We start from the raw sequence: 22,207 nt of genomic DNA on the forward strand, positions 1-22,207 counted from the left end.
CACTGGGGATTGGAAAAGGCTTCCAATAGAAGGTAGAGTTTTAGCTAGGGTTTGAAGAAAACCAGAAGGCAGAGATGAGGAGAGAAAGCATTCTAGGCATAGGAGATGGCCAGAGAAATTGCCTGGAGGCAAGTGATGGACTGTCATTTTCATGGAACAGCCAGGAAGCCAATGTCAATGCATCCAAGAGTATGTGTCAGGGAGTAAGTTGTAAGAAGACTGGAAAAGGGGCAGCTAGGTGGCGCAGTGGATAGAGCACTGGCCCTGGATTCAGGAGGATTTGAGTTCAAATCCGGCCTCAGACACTTAACACTTACTAGCTGAGTGACCCTGGGCAAGTCACTTAACCCCAACTGCCTCACCAAAAAAAAAAAAGAAGAAGAAGACTGGAAAAGTAGGGGACGGATGGGCTGTAAAGTGCTTAGAATGCCAGAGGATTTTATATTTGATCCTAGAGGCATTAGGGAGCCTTTGGAATTGATTGAATAGGTATGTGACAGTTGGCCCTGTGTTTCAGGAGCTTGATTGGCTGAGTAGAGGATGAATTGGAACGAGAAGAGACTTGAAGCAGGCCGACCCACCTATTTCAATATTCTGGGCTATTGCAATAGTCCAGGCATGAGATGGTGAAGGCCTATATATATATCAATGTGGTGGCAGTGTCAAAGGAGAGAAGGAAACATATTCTAGAGATACAACAAAAGTGAAATTGATAGGCCTTGGCAACAGATAGGATTTGGGAATGAGAGACAGTGAAGAATCCAGGATAACTCCTAGGTTGTAAACCGGAGAGATTGAAAAAATGATGTTGCCTTTTATAGTAATAGAGAAGACAGGACTGGAGGGAGTGTGTAGGGGGAAAGAATGAGTTCAATTTTAGGCACATTAAGTTTAAGATGTCTACAAGATATCCAGTTCGAAATGTCCAATAGGCAGTTGGAATTGTGAGACTAGAAGGCAGCAGAGAGGTTAGGGCAGGATAAGCAGATTTGAAAATTTTCAGCATAGTAATTAATTATTATTAATAAGTTATTAATGAAATATTAAGTAATTAAATCCAGATGGGATGATGTCACCAAGTTAAGTAGTATAGAGAAAGAAGAAAGCCCAGGACAGAGCCCTGTGAGATACTTGTGGTTTATGGGATGTGGTCTGCATGTGGCTCCTGCAAAGGAGTATGGGGGGGGGGTCTTTTAACAGCCAAATCCAATGACCCTTTCTCATTCTTCTTTCTGTACTTCTTGGTTTTTTTCCCCTTATGTTTTCTCTCCTCCTTCCTTCCAAAGCGCAGGGACTGACTTTCTTCTTTCATATATGTATCACCAGAACTTGGCACAGCACCTGGTACAAAGCAGACATTTATTAGATGTTTATGGACTGTTCTCTGGAGTGTCTGACACATTCTCTCCTCTCTGGCTTTTCAGACTGGTTTCTCTGTCATACTCCTCCCTGTCCAACCGCTCCTCTGCTTCCTTTGCTGGATCCGTATCCCACCCCCTAACTGTAGGTAAGCCCCAATATTCAGTCTGATGTGGGATAGAAGTCAGGGTCAAATTGATCGTGAGTCGTCCCAAAAGAATTACAAGACTCAGTGACTCAGTTTCCCAAGTTTTATTGCAATACTGTGAGTGAACACAGGGAGAGAACCAGAATAGTGGAAAGGTATGTCTCAAATAAGGAAAGGAAAGACAGTTATATTTATAGTATGGATAAATTGATTTATCAGTCTTATTATAATAATCTCCACCTTGGGGAGGTACAGGGGAGGGCCTGTCCTCATTACAGAGGAGGGCTTATCCTAATTTGGAGTTCCTGGGGTCCTAAGTCAACCCCCGAGGCGGGTACATTTTTCAGTGGAGGTGTGTTTTGGGGGTTTACTCGTCATAAGGTGAATCTGGAGACAAATTTGGTCTTTTCTGCGCATGTCTCTTTCTTATTCCCATGCTTAGTTTCAAAACATCTTCATTTTTCATTAGAATTTCCATACTCTGTCTTGTGTTTCATTGTTATATGATGTGTCCCTTTATGTTTCCATTATGGGTATTGATCACTGTGGGTATGAGAACCTAGCATCCTGACTTGTAAGTTATCCATTAACTGGGGTCTGAATCCCTCTTAGAGCTCATATCCAAATGAGAGCTTGGGCCTTAGGTTTTTCTGTTAACCCCTTTTTGCCTCCTACATCAAGTCTTGGGTCCACTTCACTCACTACATACACTCAATGATCTCATCAGCTCCCTTAGATTTAATTATCACTTCTTATGCAGAACCCAGGAAGATCTAGGCTCATGCCTCATCACTGGCTTAATGTATGTATGACCCTAAGCAAGTCTCTTAAGTTTCAAGGCTCTAGCCTAGATGACTCTCTAAGAGTATGAGGTAATGACCTGCAGTGGTGGAGGGAGTTTCCTTACCTGGGAGTTGAAATCACAGGTTCAATCCTTATACTCTCAACACAGGTGACTGACTCAGATCATTCAGGCCTAGTGTCGTCCTCAAGCTTCAATTCTGAGTCACTAATCATTTTGAGCTGGATGTCCCCTTAGGCTTCTCAGACTCACACATCCCCCTGAAGTCCACCCCACTTCCACCACTTCCTATTTCTAGTAAGGATGCCACCACCTTTTTAGTCATCCAGGTTTTCTTTTCTTTTGGGGGTGTGTGAGGCAATTGGGGTTAAGTGACTTGCCCAGGGTCATACAGCTAATAAGTGTCAAGGTTCTGAGGTCAGATTTGAACTCAGGTCCTCCTGAATTCAGGGCTGGTGCTCTATCCACTATGCCACCTAGCTGCCCCAGTCATCCAGGTTTTCAACCCTGGAGTCCTCCTCCATTTCTCCCTCTCCCCAACCCCACATACCCAATGGGTTGCCAAGTCTTGTCCCTCTCACTTCTACAAAATCTCTTGCATCCATCCTTCTCTACACAGACCTTTATTACTTCTTACTTGAATTATTGCAATAGTTTCCTAATTGGTCTCCCTGGCTCCAATCTTCCTCCTTTCTAATCTATCCTTCCCACAGCCTCCAAAGTGATATTCCTAAATTGCAAGTCAGACCATGTTGTTTGTTCTACTCAAGAAGCTTCAGTGTCTCCCTACTGACTCTGGAAGAAACTCCATGATCTGGCATCCCAGCCTAAGTGTCCGGACTGATTACATCATTTCCCTCCATGCATTCGAAGGTCCAGTCAAAAGGGCTTTCTTACTGTTCTTTACACACAGTAATCTCTCTCTCATCTCTGTGCCATTGCACAGGTTGTCCCCCCCAAGACAGGAATAAACTTATTCTTCACCTCTGCCTTTTAGAATTCCAAGCTTTCTTCAAAGCTCAGCTGAAGTACCACCTCCTTCTGGAGGTGGGTCCTGATTTCTTCCTCTCCTCTAACTGCTAATCCCCGCAAAATTAGCTTGTATTTATTTTGTAGGGCTGCTAGGTGGCGCAGTAGAGACAGTGCCGGGCCTGGAGTCAGGAAGACTCATTCTTCTGAGTTCAATTTTGACCTCAAACACTTACTAGCTGTGTGGCCCTGGGCAAGTCACCTAATCCTGTTTGCCTCCGTTTCCTCGTCTGTAAAATGAGCTGGAGAAGGAAGTGGCAAGCCACTCCAGTATCTTTGCCAAGAAAACCACAACTGGAATCACGAAGAGTCCGACACAATTTAAACGACTGAACAGTAACATTTATTTTGTACATAGAATGCACGAACTTGCTATGTGTAAGTTACCCCCAATAGACTGTAAGCCCCTGGAGGGCAGGAGCTGTTTCATTTTTGGATTTGTCTTGCCAATGCAGAGCACAATGCCTGACACACAGTAGGCGCATAATAAATAATTGTAGCTTGAAGATAAAATGCCAATCACGGAGATTTTATGGCCTAACAAAGCTTAGGGCGATGCCACGTTTCCTAAGGACACTCGCGTTTCTGGCGCCTCCAGTCCTGGTCTCCTTCTTGTGAGCCACCCTGACGTCCCTGCCCGAGGTTTTCACGTTTCAACTTCCGGTCCCCTCGGCTCCTCCCGCCCCGAGTGGGCCGGGCCGGGTCGGGCAGCTAGCCGAGCTCGAGGTGGGGGGGTGGAGGCACCCAAAGAGCTGCCGCGGGTGTCCCCGGGCGCGCAGCGGAGGCAGCGCTGGGACTCGGAGTAGGCGCCCGGACCATGAGCGCTGCCGGGCCCGAGCCCGGGCCGGGGGCGAGGGCCCCAGTGAGCTTCGCCGATGTGGCCGTGTACTTCTCCCCGGACGAGTGGGGACGGCTGCGCTCCGCGCAGAGGGCCCTCTACAGGGACGTCATGCAGGAGACCTACGGCCACCTGGGCGCTCTGGGTGAGGGGCGCGGACGGGGCCGGGCTCGAGTTGGGGGGGTGGGAGGGAGCGTAGTGGGATGGGGTCTCACCCATCAGACTCCACTCCTGTTCCCCTTGCAGGTTTCCCAGGCCCCAAACCCGCCCTCATCTCCTGGATAGAGCGAGAGCCAGAGGCCTGGGGTCCGGATGCCCGGGACCCCGAGGAGAAAGGGAACACCCCGAGGGAAGACTGCCCAGGTGAGAACTGAGGAGACCGAGCACCGCTCCCCTCCACCCCTGAAATGCAACTGGCTCAGGACCAGGGGAAGCCCCTTAGTCCTGCTGAACCCTCCTTACCCCCTGCCAGGGCTCTGCCTGCAGCTATCTGCTTGCACCAGCTCCCCAGGTCAGGTTCTGTCTTCCAGACTGCCCACCTCCTCCTGGCTGCCTCTGACATGTTTGCTTGCTTTTTTACAGTTTGTTCCAGCCCTGGGTAGCAATTGGTGCTGTCTCCTCCTACCCTAAAGACATCCTCTGAACAGCCAGGACATCTACTCCATTATAATAGGCCTAGTGTAGGTAGCACAGCTCCTAATTGTTATTACCTCAAACAAGTAATGCTAATAAGTTTATTATGCCCGGCCCTGTTATTTCATTGGTGATGTAGGTAAGGAGTCTACCAGTGGAGGTCAGTACCTGCATTGCAATTTAGAGTCTAAGAATAAGCTAGGTTATGTTAAGTTACATGCCCGGGAGCATATAGGCAAGTTATGTGTCAGAGTTGGGTCTTGAACCCAGATCTATTTGACTAATGGCAGGCTCTCTATCCACAAGCCATGGTATCTCTCTGATAATAACAGACATTTCTACATCACTAAAGTGCTTAAGCACAGGTGATCTCATTTAAGCCTCATGACAGATCACAGCCACATGGACATTTGCAGCTGGAAGAGACTCCTTCATTTTACATATAAAATTCAGGTCACACAGTTAGTAAATGGCAGGAAGTAGAATTTGAATCTAGGTCCTCTGACCCCAGAGACAATTTTTTTTTTCATTGTACCACACTGCCGGTAAGGAAGGTATTACCCTGCATTGTTATTCACGTTTAATTCCTTGGTTTATTCAGTGTCAAATAAGAGACCCGTTTGCATGGGGGAATGACTTGATTTTGCCATTTTCTCTTCAGCTGCAGGGCTCATGAATCTCTAGTTCTATCTTCATAAAGAAAATGCAAGTTTAAAACATCAAAAGGGGGAAGCTAGGTGGCGCAGTGGATAGAGCACTGGCCCTGGAGTCAGGAGTACTTGAGTTCAAATCCAGCCTCAGACACTTAATACTAGCTGTGTGACCCTGGGCAAGTCACTTAACCCCAATTGCCTCACTAAGAAAAAAAAAAACATCCAAAGGACAGTCTCCAGCTTTTCCCTAAGGGTCAATTCTTCCTTCCCCTTCTCCTTTTCACCTCATTTGAACCCATGGTAGCTAGGCTTAGTGGTAGGATCTGGGCCTTGATTAAAAAGCAGCCACTGTAGGTGGTTTCTTATGTCTCTGTGGCCAGAGACTGACCCTTCCTAATGGGGGTGGTCTTCAGGTGTCCTAGCAACAGGGCAAAGATTTAGCTCCAAGAGCTTGGAAAGTCTCCTTCAGTGAACCAGTGGCTGGGGCATCCTGGCTGCTTCTCTGGGATTATTTATTTAGGTATTCCCTCTAATCACAATGGTAGGTACATGGCATCCCCCTAACATTAGGATGGGATAGAATGTTCCTAATTTTTAGTTATAAATTCTCTTCAACTCTTAGCAGCATCTGGAAAACAGAATAAGAAGAGGTGGAGAGAAGGGAGTGGATTCCAAGAAACTCAAGAGTCTGTAAAAGAGGTACCACATGCTTTCCCCCAGGGTGATGGAGGCACACTCCACCAGTATATGCCCAATCTGAAGAGGCCCTACCCTTGCCCTGAATGTGGACGACATTTTGCATTTCCTTCTCTACTGGACAGTCACTTGCGTGTGCACTCTGGGGAACGTCCTTTTGTCTGTGCAAAATGTGGGGCTCGGTTTTCACAACGGAAAAACCTCATCCAACACCAGCTTGTCCATACAGGAGAGAAGCCCTTTCTGTGCCCAGACTGTGGGCACTGTTTCCGGCAAAGTGGGTCCCTGGCCATCCACCAGCGCACACACACAGGTGAAAAGCCCTACTCCTGTCCTGACTGTGGGCGCTGCTTTGCCTATCCCTCCCTGCTCGTTAGCCACCTACGGGTGCATACAGGAGAACGACCCTATGCCTGCACCCACTGTGGAGCCAGATTTTCCCAAAGGAATAACCTTGTCCAGCACCAGCTCCTCCACACAGGTGAGAAGCCCTATCCCTGTCCTGACTGTGGGCGATGTTTCCGGCAAAGTGGATCCCTGGCAATACACCGTCGGGCACACACGGGTGATAAACCGCACCCCTGTTCTGACTGTGGGCGCCGATTTGCTTATCCTTCCCTCTTGGTGATCCACCAACGAACCCACACAGGTGAGAAACCATACTCCTGCCCTGACTGTGGACGCCGCTTTGCCTATCCCTCCCTATTGGTCAGCCACCAGCATGTGCACTCTGGTGAACGTCCTTACCCCTGTGTACAGTGTGGGGCACGGTTTGCCCGCCGGGAGAATCTTGTCCAGCACCAACTCATTCACACGGGTGAGAAGCCATATTCCTGTTCTGACTGTGGGCGCCGCTTTCGGCAGAGTGGCTCCCTAGCCATCCATCGTCGTAAACACACAGGAGAGAAACCCTACCCATGTCCTGAATGTGGGGTCTGTTTCACCTATTCCTCTCTACTGGTCAGCCACCGGAGGATTCATTCTGATGAGCGCCCCTTCCCCTGCACTGAGTGTGGGAAATGTTTTAAGAGGAAGTATGCTCTTGAAGCACACCAGTGGGTCCACCGGTCTGGCACTGAGAAGAGGCAGAGTGGGAGAAGTGTTCTTCCTCAAGCTTCTGTGAACAGGGTCCAGGAGCCCCCAGTGTATTTCCGGTACTACCCAGATATATTCCAGGAGTGTGGGTGATCAAGTCATTGGGGAGGGAAACATGAACAAACAGGTAGTGCCAATCTTTTCCATAAAGTCCAAGGTATAGCCATGGGGTTGTTCCACTGAAGAGGATGATGGAAAGATGTAAGAAGGTCTAGGGGAAAATGACAAATTCTGGAATAAATGGCAGGATTAAGGAAACCATAAGAGAAATAAAAGAAATGACCAAGGTTAAAGTTCAACATTATGAATCTGAAGGGCTAGTAGTTCCACCAGGCTAAGGATAAGACTACACTATTTCTTGGTATTCTCCCTCAACATACCAATTTCTAGGACTAAGAAGAGGTTTAGAGTTTACACAGTTTACAGCTGTGGGCTTAATGCACATTTAGCACTGGCCAAGGGGGCAACCCAACCCACAGGTCCTGGACCATAGTTAGTGGTGTCTTTTCCTTAGGTATTCCTTTATTTATAAAGGAATGGTTTGCCTCTCAGACACAGGGGTGCCCATAGGCAAATGAGATGTGCCCTAGGTCTTATGGCCAACTTTTATACATACACACACACACACAAACACACACACACAAACACAAACAGAACAGTCCTGAACATCGAGGAGTTTACTATGTTTTATTGAGATTTTCTGTCTTTACTTCACAGTAATTTTCCATTGTCCCTTCTCCAAATTGAACCCTCCCTCAAGCAAAAACGACTTAATCGGGCAGCTAAGTGGCGCAGCAGATAAAGCCCTGGCCCTGAATTCAGGAGTACCTGAGTTCAAATCCAGCCTCAGACACTTGGCACTTGACACTAACTAGCTGTGTGACCCTGGGCAAGTCACTTAACCCCCATTGCCCCGAAAAAAAAAAAAACAAAACAATTTGATCCAGAGATTACACACAACAATGTATACAATGTTCTGAGAGCATTTATGTTCTACTGGAGAAAACAACTTGTGTACATATAAATCTATACAAAGTACATGCAGATTAAATACAAAGTAATCTCAGAGGAGGGTAGAGTGGGAACTGGGGAGATCAGAAAAGGCATCCTTTGGAAGGGGGCCCTGATCTGAACCATGAGGGGAGTTAGGGGAGTTCTGTGAGATGTGGATGAGGAGGGGGAGCATTAAAGTGATGGGGTGGGGGCAGCCTGAGCAAAGTCACAAGGGTGAGAAATGAGATTCCATATGTAGGAAACAGCACGTAGACCAGCTTGGCTGTAAGGTAGAATGTCCAAGAAGGATGTTTAAACAGCCCAGGTTGGACAGTTGGCAGGCTGGAACCTGATGATTAAGGGTCTTTAACTCCTAACTGAGGGATTTGTATTTTCCCTTGAATCAATCAACACAAGCTGTTGAACAGAGGGGTGGCATGGTCTGACCTGCATTTTAGGAACATCTTTCTAGCAGCTGGGGGTAAGATAGAGAGGGAAGAGACTAGAGGCAGGGATACCAGTTAGGAGGCTATTACAACAGACAAGATATAATGAGGGTCTAAATTAAGATGGTGACTGTGTGAATGGAGAGAGACGCAAGAGATTTTGTTGAGGTAGAATGGACAACACTTGGCAACTGATTGAATAAGAGGGATGAGGGAGAGGGAGGATTTGATGATAACCCCAGAGTTGCAAACCTGAGTATCAGGAATGACGGTGGTACCTTCAACAGAAATAGGAAAGTTAGGAAAGGGATAAGATTTTCTTTGGGGGGAGACATTGAGTTTTGGACGTGTTGAGTTTGGGATGGCTATGCACCCTCTGAGTGGAGCTGTCCAGCAGATAATTGATAACATGGAAACTAGGGTTTTGGAGAAAGATAAAGGCTAGATAGGTATATTAGGGACACAACCTCATAGAGATGATAATTGAATCCATGAAAGCAGATGAAATCACCAAAAAGAGAATATAGATAAAATGAGAATAAGGTACAGGACAGAGCCCTGGGGCAACACTCATCACAAAGGGAGCAGGACATGGATAGTTATTCAGTTGTTTTCCAGTCATAGCTGACTCTTCATGACCCCATTTGGGGTTTTCTTGTCAAAGATATTGGAACAGTTTGCCATTTCCTTCTCCAGCTCATTTTACAGATGAGGAAATTGAGGCAAACAGGGTTAAGTGACTTGCCCAGGGTCACACAGCCAGAGAGCATCTGAAGCCAGATTTTAATTCAGGAAAATAAATCTTCCTGACTTCAGGCCCAGTGTTCTGTCCAATGCACCACCCAATGATCTAGCAAAGGAGACTGAAAAGGAATGGTCAAACAGGTAGAAGGAAAAGCAGGTGAGTATCATGTCACATAAACCCAGAGAGGAGAGAGTAAGTAGGAGGAATTGATGGTGTAAAAAGCCGTAGAGAGGTCAAGAAGGATGGGGAGGGGGGAGAGGCCATTGGATTTAGCAGTTCCAAGATCACTGGTAACCTTGGAGAGAGCAGTTTCCATTGAGGAGTGAGCTTGGAAGCCATATTGCAAAAGGTTAAAAAGTGAATGGGAGGTGAGGCAATGGAGGCAGTGAGCAAGGAATTCAAGAGTAAATAACGGCATAATGTCCAAGTGTCTAACTCTAACATCAGGATATCTAAGGGAAGAAAGTGGAGCCAGAGAAAGAATAAATAACCAGGGGGAAAGGGTGATGTAGAGGAACAAGAGACTCTGGTAAGGATAAAAAACAAGTTTAGGGGGTTAAAAAAGCACAGGAAACAATGGGGTGGCACCTTCTACTGAGCTTCATGTACTCTCAAAGAAGTGCTCCTACCATCAGTCCTTTTCCTGTCTACCTGGATGTCTGTCTGGAATTCTATAAATGGGAGGATATTCGGTGTCCTATCAGGAAACTATGATACATCATCTATAGAGGTAAATGTATTCCTCTGTGTAAAGAATTTTCTTAAAATATCGGATCATGGATTTGGTTGGTCCCTAATTCCCTTTAAATTTCCTTCCCGTGGGGCAGCTAGGTGGCGAAATGGATAGAGCACCTCGATTCAGGAGGACCTGAGTTCAAATCTGACCTCAGATACCTAACACTTACTAGCTGTGTGACCCTGGGCAAGTCACTTAACCCTCATTGCCCCACAAAATAAATTAATAAACAAACAAACAAACAAATAATAAATGAACAAATTTCCTTCCTGTGAGCCCCTTTCCATCACAGAACTCTAAGTTTTGATTCTGTGGGTCACAAGGAACCTCTAAAAGCTACAGGTTTGTCTTATTCATCAGAGCACCAGCTCAGCTCCAGCTGCAGAGAGAGACCAGATTGGCACTTGGGAGAGATCTAGTCTAGAACATCAGTCTTATATCTCCCAATAACAGTTGGACTTTTATATTATGGGGTTCTGCTATTAACTCAAACCCAGTATGTTTACAACTCAATGTCTTTCCTTTTTTTGTTTCTCTTGATGCTGTCATAATTCCCTCATGGCTATTCATAAAAAACTTCAGTCATCTTTGACACCTCTCCCTTATGTTCCACATTCAGTAAGAGTATTTCATTAGTTCTCTTGTTTCTATCTCTTTCCACTCTCATGACCTTCACTTTAATGGAGGAGGCCCTTATTAACTCCCATTTAGATTATCCACAGTGTCTCCTAACTAAGTAAACCTGTTCCAGGCTCTCTGCTCCAACTCAGAGTAACAACTTAGAAATGGATAATGTACCTTAGTAGCCACATAGTCCAGTCTGTACTGGAAAAAGAATCCCCACTACCAAATACCCAACAATTGGTCATCAACCACTGCTTCAAGGCCTCCTTCCAAAGAGTGAGGGGGAAGCTACCACCTCTCAAGGTAACCCAATCCACTTTAAATACATCCTCTTTTCAGCTTCTAATCATTGTCACCAGTTCTGACCTCTGGAGCCAAACAAAATGAGTCTGAGCCCTCCACGTGATTGCCCTTCAAATGCTGGGCAGTTCTCATGCCAAGCACTGATGTGAAACCTTCACTTGGCTGAATCTTCACTTCTTCCCATCTTCATGTTTTCCAACCATGGCTTCTATGACACTCTTCAAAGCCCTTCATCATCCTAGTTGCTCCCCTCAGGATGCTGTCTTCAGCCTGAGTATCCTTTCTATAGTGTGGCACCCAGAACTGAATAGAATACTCTAGATATAGCCTTCTATGCTATAGCAAGGCTATCAGTCACCTCCTTATTCCTAGAAACTTTGATACTCAGTGCAACCCAATATCATAACTTTTTTGTCATATACTGCTGACTAATTGAAGTTGTAGCCCACCAAAACCCCCATACCTCTTCCATACAAACTTTTGGCTAATTTTTTCCTTGTGAAGTCAAAAATTTAAACCCTAGCATAAGACTTTTCATTTATCCCTATTATTAGATTCAAATGCAGTGCTCAAGCCTGTTCAACTCTTTTTTGAGCTTGACTCTGTCATCTAGTTTGTTAGCTATCCCTTCCTTCTCTGTAACATCTAAAATTTTGATAAACATTCCATCTTTGTCTTATATAAGACAAATAGCACAGGGCTAAGCCCAGATACCTAAAGCACCCCACTAAAGACCTGCCAAACTGACATTGAACTATTAAAAAAAAAGGTTAATAACCATTATTAAAGATGTTGAAAAGGGGCAATTAGGTGGCGCAGTGGATAAAGTACCAGCACTGGATTCAGGAGGACCTGAGTTTAAATCCAGCCTCAGACACTTGACACTTACTAGCTGTGTGACCCTGGGCAAGTTACTTAACCCTCATTGCCCTGCAAAAACAAACAAACAAAAAGATGGTGAGGTCCTTCAGATGTTTCTATGATGTGCTGATTTCAGGAAGTCTCAGCACACCCCAGTCTCCTACTTAAAAGGGTTCAGTTTTAACATGGGAAAAACCAAATGGATGAAGAAAGTTTATTGTCCAAACTACAGTATGTAGCCAACCACATACTGTACAATATATAGAGCTTGTGAATAAAGAAGAGACCCTGGAAATGAACACAGAAATTAACAGGAAGAGGAGAGTAGGTTAATTTGCTTTTGGAGAGTTGCAAAGTTATTTTAACAACCCCAATCTTTGCCTTGAAATAAAGGCCCATTTTAAAAAGTTTTAATTCATTTATTTAAAATTTATCAAGCTTTTAGTTTCCTCCCATCTATCCTCCAAATCTTCCACTTCAGGAACAAAGAACTCTAATAACAAGGAAGCCCAGCCAAGCAAAACATACTGGCCATGTCCAAAAATGTGTGTCTCATTCTGCATAATTAGTTCATCCCCTCTGTCAGGAGATAGGTAGCTTTATTCATCATAGTTCTCTGAAGTCATGATTGATCATAATTCTTATAGCTTTCAAAGGTGTTTGTTTCTGAAACAGTGCTTTTATAGTGCGAATTGTAAATTGTTCTGGTTCTCAATTCCCTTATCATCTGTTCATATAAGTTTTTCCAGGCTTCTCTGAAACCATCCCTTACATCGCTTACTGCACAACAGTATTCCATTACATTCATCTGAACAAGTATTCAGTCATTACTGAGTGGATGGGCACCCTCTGGGTTTCTACTTCTTTGCTGCCAAAAACAGGACTTTTTCTCCTTTTTGGAAGTCTTTGCACATATAGAACTAGTAGTGGTACAGATACGGCAAAATGTAGGCACTTTAGCAACTTTTGGGGTACAGTTCTAAATTGCTTTCTACAATGGCTGGACCAATTCACAGCCCTATCAAAAGACAGCATCAATGTCCTTGTTTTCCTGCAGCCTCTCCAATATTTATCATTTTCCTTTTTTGTCAACTTTACAAAGGTGTGAGATGGTACCTCAAGGCCCGTCTTTGTTTGTTTGTTTTTGTTGTTGTTTTTGTCGGGGCAATGAGGGTTAAGTGACTTGCCCAGGGTCACAGAGCTACTAAGTGTCAAGTCTCTGAAGCCAGATTTGAACTCAGGTCCTTCTGAATCCATAGCCTGTGCTTGATCCACTGTACCACCTAGTTGCCCCCCCATCTTTTTTAACATCAGTATTCTTCTTACCATGTTATATGGGAAACTACAGTCTCTTGAGAATAAAACAATAATAAAGACTTCTGGTATGAATGAGTAGTAATTAAAGGATGCCATTATAATCAAATATAAGATTGATAGGCTAATCATGTGACAATAATAATAGCTAGAATGTATACAGCACCTTAAGTTTTGCAAAGCATTTTAGAAATATCTCATCTTATCCTTATAACAACCCTGGGAGATAGATAATATTATCCCCATTTTACAGATGAGGACACTTGAGGCAGACAGAAATTAAGTGACTTCCCCAGGTTCACTCTTACTCAGTAAGAGTCTAAAGATCTGAACTCAGGTCTTCCTGATTCTAAGTTGAGGGCTCTATCAATCAATGGGTTCCATTGGCAGTCTGCCAATAAAGAATAAAGAAAGTCCTCTAGCTCACTAGGTGTACTCCTTGGGGCAAACTTATGGGAAGACATGGATGAGAGTCTCGCAGGATGTGTAGGCATGGATGAGTTGAAATGTACATCCCTGAAGGGAACAACAGCAACCATAGAGCTTGTGAAGTGGCATATTGGAATGAGCCTTTATACATCTGTGAATATCAGGCCTCCAAGCCCCAATGACTCCTTGATGCCCCTTATAGACTTAAGAGTCTTCTCTGCTTGAGCCCAGGTACCTTCCTCTTTCAACTTGATTTGTTATACATTTGTCTAGCAGGCACTATGTAGAAAGATATGTTGGCACTACTAGGTCTATATCCCAAAGATTTTTTGGGGGGTGTGGCAATGAGGGTTATAAGTGACTTGCTAGTAAGTGTCAAGTGTCTGAGGCTGGCTTTGAACTCAGGTCCTCCTGAATCCAGGGCCAGTGCTTTATCCACTTCGCCACCTAGCTGCCCCCAAAGATTTTTTTAAATGAAATGTACCTATATGCACAAAAATATTTATAGTACTCTTTTAATGGTGGCAATGAATTGGAAAATTGAGGGGATGTCCATAGATTGAGACATCTATGAAGTTGTTGTATATGATTATGATGGAATACTATTGTGCTAATAAGAGATGATGAGCAGAATGCTCTTAGAAAAACCTGGAAAGACTTACGTGAACTGATGCAAAGTTAATTAAATAGAACCAGGAGAACACTGTACACAGCAACAACAATATCATATGATAATCAATTGTAAACGACTTAGCTATTCTCAGCAATACAATGATCCAAGACAATTCTGAAGGGCTTATGTTTTAAAAAAAGCAAAAGAAAGATGTGTTGGGTGGGGAGGAGGGTTAAAGGAGGGTTAAAGTGTTCATTTTGGGAGATCCTGAATAGCCACTGGAGCTGAGGCCAAAGGTAAAACCAAGAGTCAGAGCCTTGGTATATCTTTTGGTTTTATATCACCATTTCCAAATATATCCTTTCTCCTTCTCCTACTCCATAAGCTACTCTTGAGAGCCATTCAGTGTCTTTTATTTTAGAAACAAATGTATCCTATACATTTTCTTTTCTTTCTTTCTTTCTTTCTTTCTTTTTTTTTTTTTTTTTGGTGAGGCAATTGGGGTTAAGTGACTTGCCCAGGGTCACACAGCTAGTAAGTGTTAAGTGTCTGAGGCCAGATTTGAACTCAGGTCCTCCTGAATCCAGGGCCGGTGCTTTATCCGCTGCACCACCTAGCTGCTCCCATCCTATACATTTTCAATGGCTCCCTACTACCTCAAGAAATAATCTCCTCTGTTTGACCTTTAAAGCACTTCACAACCTGGACCTTCCCTACCTTTCCTCTTGTTACACTTTACTCTCCTCACCCTCTTCAATCCACCCATACTGACTTTCACACTCAGGACCTATGTCCCATCTCCTTGGCACTCCATGTTTGGAATGCATTCTTTCTTCTTCTTCTTTTTTTTTTTTTAGTGAGGCAATTGGGGTTAAGTGACTTGCCCAGGGTCACACAGCTAGTAAGTGTTAAGTGTCTGAGGCCGGATCTGAACTCAGGTACTCCTGACTCCAGGGCCGGTGCTCTATGCACTGCGCCACCTAGCTGCCCCTGGAATGCATTCTTTCTTGACCTCCAACTGTGAGGCTCCCAGGTTTCCTTCAAGACCATGTGGCCACTGGAATTTAATGACTCTGGGGAAAAAAAATAGTTAGGCTAAGGTCTTTGTGCAACTCTGTCTCACTTAGATCCAATTCACACATGAGTCAAGATATGACCCATGATGTCATTTGTCTTCTTTGAAAATGAAGGATAAGTGAAGGAGTCCTACCAAATTCCTTTTATGCAACAATATGGTGCTGGTACCCAAACCAGGAAGAGCCAAAACAGAGAAAGAAAATTATAGACCAATCTCCCTAATGAATATTGATGCAAAACTTTTAAATAAAATACTAACAAAAAGATTACAGCAATATATCATAAGGATCATGCACTATGACTAGGTAGAATTTATATCAGGAATGCAGGATTTGTTCAATATTAGGAAAATTTTCAGCATAATTGACCATATCAATAACAAAACCAACAGAAATCATATGATTATCTCAAGAGACTCAGAAAAGGCCTTTGACAAAATACAGCACCCATTCCTATTAAAAACACTAGAGAACATAGGAATAAAAGGAGCTTACCTTAAAATAAGCACTAGTTATCTAAAACCATAGGCAAGATAATTATCTGTAATGGATATAAGCTAGAAGTCTTCCCAGTACAATCAGGGGTGAAGAAAGGATGCCCATTATCACCTCTATTATTTAATATTGTACTAGAAATGCTAGCTATAGAAATAAGAGAAGAAAAAGAAATTAAAGGAGTTACAATAGGTAATAAGGAAACAAAACTATCATTCTTTGCAGATGATATGATGCTATATTTAGAAAATCCTAGAGAATCTATTAAAATCTACTTGAAATTATTAACAACTTTAGCAAAGTTGCAGGATACAAAATAAACCCACATAAATCATCAGCATTTCTATATATTACCAACATAATCCAGCAACAACAGATAGAAAGAGAAATTCCATTTAAAATAACTGTGGACAAATAAAATACTTTGGAGTCTATATACCAAGACAAATCCAGGAACTATATGACCAGAACTACAAAACACTTTTCACATAAATAAAGTCAGATCTAAACAATAGAAAAAATATTACTTGCTCATGACTAGGCAAATCCAATATAATAAAATGACAATCTTACCTAAGTTAATTTATTAATTTAGTGCTATACCAATCAAACTATCAAAAATATTTTATAGATCTAGAAAAAATAATAACAAAATTATCTGGAAAAACAAAAGCTCAAGGATATCATGGGAATCAATTAGAAAAAAAAACACAACAAAAACAAAAGAAGGTGGTCTAGCAGTACCAGATCTCAAACTGTATTATAAAGTGGTAATTGCCAAAACAATCTGGTACTGGCTAAGAAATAGAGAGGTGGATCAGTGGAATAGAACAGATACAAATTACACTATAGTAAATTACTATACTAATCTAGTATATGATAAACCCAAAGATCTAAGCCTTTGGGACAAACATTCATTATTTTACAAAAAATACTGGGAAAACTGGAAAACAGTATAGCAGAAGCGAGGTATTGACCAACATCTCACACCAGACACTAAAATAAGGTCAAAATGGGTACATGATTTACACATAAAGGATGATGCCATAAGCAAATTAAGAAAGCATGAAATAAATAAATAAATCTGTCAGCTTTATGGGCAGAAGAAAAATTTAGGACCAAAGAAGATATAGAGAGTAAAATAAAATGTAAAATACATCATTTTGATTATATAAAATTAAAAGTTTTTGCACAAACAAAATGAATGTAACCAAGATTACAATGGAAGCCACAAAAAAAAAAAAGAAAAGAAAGAAAAAGAAAAAAAGGGGGGCAGCTAGGTGGCTCAGTGGATAAAGCACAGGTCCTGGATTCAGGAGGACCTGAGTTCAAATTTGGCCTCAAACACTTGACACTTACTAGCTGTGTGACCCTGGGCAAGTCACTTAACCCTCATTGGCCCACCCCCCAAAAAAAGATTACCAAGGAAACAAAAAAAACTGGAAAAGAATTTTTGAAACAAATATCTCTGATAAAGGTCTCATTTCTCAATTATATAGAGAACTGAGTCAAATTTATAAAAATACAAGTCATTCCCCAGTTGATAAATGGTCAAAGGATATGAACAGGCAGTTTTCAGACAAAGAAATAGAAGCTATCTACAATCATAAGGAAAAATGCTCTAGATCACTATTGATCAGAGAAATGCAAATTAAAACAACTCTGAGGTATCACCTCACACCTCTCAGAGTGGAAAATATAGCAAAAACTGGAAATATTAGATGTTGGAGGGGATGTGGGAAAGCTGGGGTGTTAATCCATTATTGGTGGAGTTGTGCAAAGATCCAACTGTTCTCAAGAGCAATTTGGAACTATACCCTAAGGGCTATAGAACTTTACAAACCCTTTGACCCAGCAATATCACTGCTAGATTTATATCCCAAAGACATCCCCAAAAGAAAAAAAGACCTATTTGTACAAAAATATTTATAGCAGCTTTTTTGTGTGTGTGTGATGGCTAAGAATTGGAAATCAAAGGAATGCCCATCAATTGGGGAATGGCTGAACAAGCTGTGGTATATGATGGTGAATGGAATATTACTGTGCTATAAGAAATGACAAGCAGGATGATTTCAGAAAGTCCTGGAAAGACTTGTGTGAACTGATGTATAGTGAAGTGAGCAGAACCAAGAGAACACTGTGCACAAAGACAGCAATATTGTTTGATGAAGAACTGTGACAACTTTTCTCAGCAATACAATGATCCAAGACAATCTCAAAGGACTGATGATAAAACATACTATCCACCTCCAAAAAAAGAACTAATATTGATTGAACACAGACTGAAGCATGCTATTTTTCACTTTCATTTTTTCTTTTATTCAAGTTTTCTTGTACAAAATGACTAATATGGTAATGTTTTACATAATTGCACATGTATAACCCATATCTTATTGCTTACCCCCTCAGAGAGGGGGAAGGGGAGGGAGAGAAGGAGGGATGAAAATTGTAACGCAAAACTATAAATAACATTTTAAAAAAATGAAAGTCAAACAACAAAAAACACCCTTGAAGACTCAGCTCAGGTAATACCTTCTTAATAAATTTTCCAGTCCCCCCAGATTGCTAGTACATACTATCCCCAAACTACCCTGGATTAATTTTATATATATGATGTATATATATATACTTACACATGTATATATTGTTTCCCCCATTAGAATGTAATGTCTATTTCCTTTTTTAAAAGAATTTTTTTTATCCCTAGCACTTAGCAAGAGTACCTGGCACATGGTAAAATGCTTGTTGATTGATTTAAAGAACTTTTTTTTTTCCTTTAGTGAGGCAATTGGGGTTAAGTGACTTGCCCAGGGTCACACAGCTAGTAAGTGTTAAGTGTCTGAAGCCGGATTTGAACTCAGGTACTCCTGACTCCAGGGCCAGTGCTCTATCCACTTCGCCACCCAGCTGCCCCTAAAGAAATTTTTTTTAAGTGAGGCAATTGGGGGTAAGTGACTTGCCCAGGGTCACACAGCTAGTAAGTGTTAAGTGTCTGAGGCCGGATTTGAACTCAGGTCCTCCTGAATCCAGGGCCGGTACTCTATCCACTGCACCACCTAGCAGCCCCTGAATCCAGGGCCGGTGCTTTATCCACTGCACCACCTCCTAGCTGCCCTGTTGATTGATTTTTAATTGGTGATCCTTTTATATGAACTAAGTTTAGATGTGAAAGGTCAAGCCAAGACAGAAAAGATTTAAGTCTTGTTCTGATTCATATCTTGCATAGGTCAATGATAGTCAATGTGGCATTATGGATAAAACCTGACCTTCCAGTCAAAATTCATGTCCTGGCTCTGACACATACTGAAGTGTGACCTGGAGCAAATCACTCAACCTTTCATTGCCATAAGCAACTCTTTTTGTTTAAAAAAAAAAAAATAGGGGGAAGGTAATCTGGGTTAAGTGACTTACCCAAGATCACACAGCCAGTAAATGTTTAAGGACACATTTGAAATCAGATCTTCCTGACTCCAGGCCTAGTGCTCAATGCACTGAGGCATGTAGCAGTCCCAAGCAACACTCTTTTTTTATTTGTTTGTTTTGGTTAGGCAATGAGGGTTAAGTGACTTGCCCAGGGTCACACAGCTAGTAAGTGTTAAGTGTCTGAGCCCTGATTTGAACTCAGGTACTCCTGAATCCAGGGCTGGTGCTCTATCCACTGCGCCACCTAGCTGCCCAAGCAACACTCTTAAGAACATGAATTGTAAAATATTTATAGCAGACCTTTTCATGGTGGCAAAATATTGGAAATTGAGGGAATGCACATTAATTGGGGAATGAACAAGCTGTGATATATGAATGTAATGGAAAACTATTGTGCAATAAAAAATGATGAACAGGCAAGTTTCAGAAAAGCCTGGAAAGAATTGGATGAATTGATGCAAAGTGAAAAGAGTAGAATCAGGAAACATTCTAAACAGTATCAGCAGCATTGTGTGATGATCAATTATGAATAACTCAGCTCTTCTCAGCAACACAATGATCCAAGACAAGTACAAAGGACTCAGGAGAGAAAATGTTATCCACATGCAGATAAAGAACTAATGGTAGGGGAAGCTAGGTGGCACAGTGATAAAGCACTGGCTTTGGATTCAGGAGGACCTGAGTTCAAATCTGACCTCAGACACTTGACACTTACTAGCTGTGTGACCCTGGGCAAGTCACTTAACCCCCATTGCCCCGCAAAAAAACCCGAAAACAAAACCAAAAAAACCCAACAACAACAAAGAAATCCGCAATTAGATACTAAACTAGAGATCCTGAAAATTATAGGAGAAATTAATAAGATTGAAAGCAAAAAACCCATAGAATTAATCAATAAAACTAAGAGCTGGTTTTATGAAAAAAACCAATAAAATAGATAAAATATTGGTTAATTTGATTTTAAAAAAAAGAAAGAAGAAACCAAATTACCAGTATAAAAAATGAAAAGGGTGATGTTACCACCAATGAAGTGGAAATTAAATCAATAATTAGTGTCAGGAAAATTTTTTTAAGTCCGACTGAAGAACGAAAACAACAAAGTTTCCAGGCTGAAGCAAATAGGTTTATTGAGAGAATTAATCCCCCAACAAAGCCGGTCATCCAGGCATTGGACCTGAAAGACCCAGAGTTACAAAATTCATGGGTTTATATACCCTTCCAAAGCTACACTTGTACAGTATTATATCATTAGTTGTACTTCTAAAATTAAAACATATTCTTGGGGTGGCTAGGTGACGCAGTGGATAAGCCTGGCCCTGGATTCAGGAGTACCTGAGTTCAATCTGGCCTCAGACACTTGACACTTACTAGCTGTGTGACCCTGGGCAAGTCACTTAACCCCCCATTGCCCTGCAAAAAACAAAACAAAACAAAACATATTCTTAGGAAATATAAGGAACTACCTAAATGACTATAAATGACAGCATTATGATAACAATAGGGTGGATCATTGTTAGGCCACTTGTCAACAGCGTGAACTCTTATAGGCACTCGTGATTATTAAAATATAGTATTGCTGATTACTATATCTTATGATATTACCTAATGCTTGATATTGGAAAATTAGGAAATATGAGAAAAGACTTAACCTTTTGAGCTTATGTAATCTATATTAAATAGAATAAATCACAATTTTTTTAGTTAATATATTGATTATTATCTTAATCAAATCACTTATAACTATGGTAAATCTCTTATAACTAAGGGATGGGAAAATCTCACTCACATTACGAATTATTTTGCCAACTGTATGCCAATAAATTTGACCATCTAAATGAAATGGATGAATATTTACAAAAATACAAACTGCCCAGGTTAACTGAAGAGGAAATAAAATCCTTAAATAAACCCATATTAGAAAAAGAAATTAAACAAGCCATTAATGAACTCCCTAAGAAAAAATCCCAGGGCCAGATGGGGTTTACGGGTGAATTTTACCAAACATTTAAAGAACAATTAATTCCAATATTATACAAATTATTTGGAAAAATAGGTGAAGAAGGAGTTCTACCAAATTCGTTTTATGACACAAATATGGTGGTGATACCAAAACCAGGCAAAGCAAAAACAGAGAAAGAAAATTATAGACCAACTAATGAATGTTGATGCTAAAATCTTAAATAAGATATTAGCAAGGAGATTACAGCAAGTGATCACCAGAATAATACACTATGACCAGGTGGGATTTATACCAGGAATGCAGGGCTAGTTCAACATTAGGAAAACTATTAAAATAATCAACCACATCAATAAGAAAACCAACCAAAAATCATATGATTATCTCAATAGATGCAGAGAAAGCTTTTGACCAAAATACAGCACCCATTCCTAATAAAAACACTAGAGAGTTTAGGAAGAGGTGGAGCTTTCCTTAAAATAATAAAACAGTTTCTACCTAAAAACCCATCAGCAAGTATTATATGCAATGGAGATAAATTAGAGGCCTTCCCAATAAGATCAGGGGTGAAACAGGGATGTCCATTATCACCCCTATTATTTAATATTGTACTAGAAATGTTAGCTTTAGCAATCAGAGAAGAAAAAGGAATTAAAGGAATTAGAAAAGGCAAGAAGGAAACAAAACTATCACTCTTTGCAGATGATATGATGGTATACTTAAAGAATCCTAGAGAATCAACTCAAAAATTACTTGAAACAATTAAGAACTTTAGCAAAGTAGCAGGATATAAAATAAATCCACATAAATCATCAGCGTTTCTGTACATGACCAACAAAGTCCAGCAGCAAGAGATAGAAAGAGAAATTCCATTTAAAATAACGGTAGATAATATAAAATACTTGGGAGTCTACTTGCCAAGAAAAACCCAGGAACTCT

General features: G+C 41.6%; 1 protein-coding gene across 2 annotated transcripts in view; it reads left to right on the forward strand.

Annotated features, from left to right (window-relative positions):
• ZNF689 (zinc finger protein 689) overlaps positions 1–22,207 on the forward strand; it is a 55,010-nt gene that overhangs the window by 29,640 nt on the left and 3,163 nt on the right. Inside the window, exons 1-3 of one of the 2 annotated variants that reach the window (XM_043979892.1) lie at positions 3,935–4,321; positions 4,423–4,539; positions 6,085–7,312. In XM_043979892.1, the coding sequence (XP_043835827.1) occupies positions 4,156–4,321; positions 4,423–4,539; positions 6,085–7,312 (1,511 nt within the window). In that variant the 5' untranslated portion in view covers positions 3,935–4,155. Of the gene's footprint in view, positions 4,322–4,422; positions 4,540–6,084; positions 7,547–22,207 lie in introns of those variants that run through there. The other variant, XM_043979893.1, reaches the window with a different exon arrangement.

This window comes from Dromiciops gliroides, chromosome 1, assembly GCF_019393635.1.
Source record: "Dromiciops gliroides isolate mDroGli1 chromosome 1, mDroGli1.pri, whole genome shotgun sequence".
Taxonomy (NCBI): Eukaryota; Metazoa; Chordata; class Mammalia; order Microbiotheria; family Microbiotheriidae; genus Dromiciops; species Dromiciops gliroides.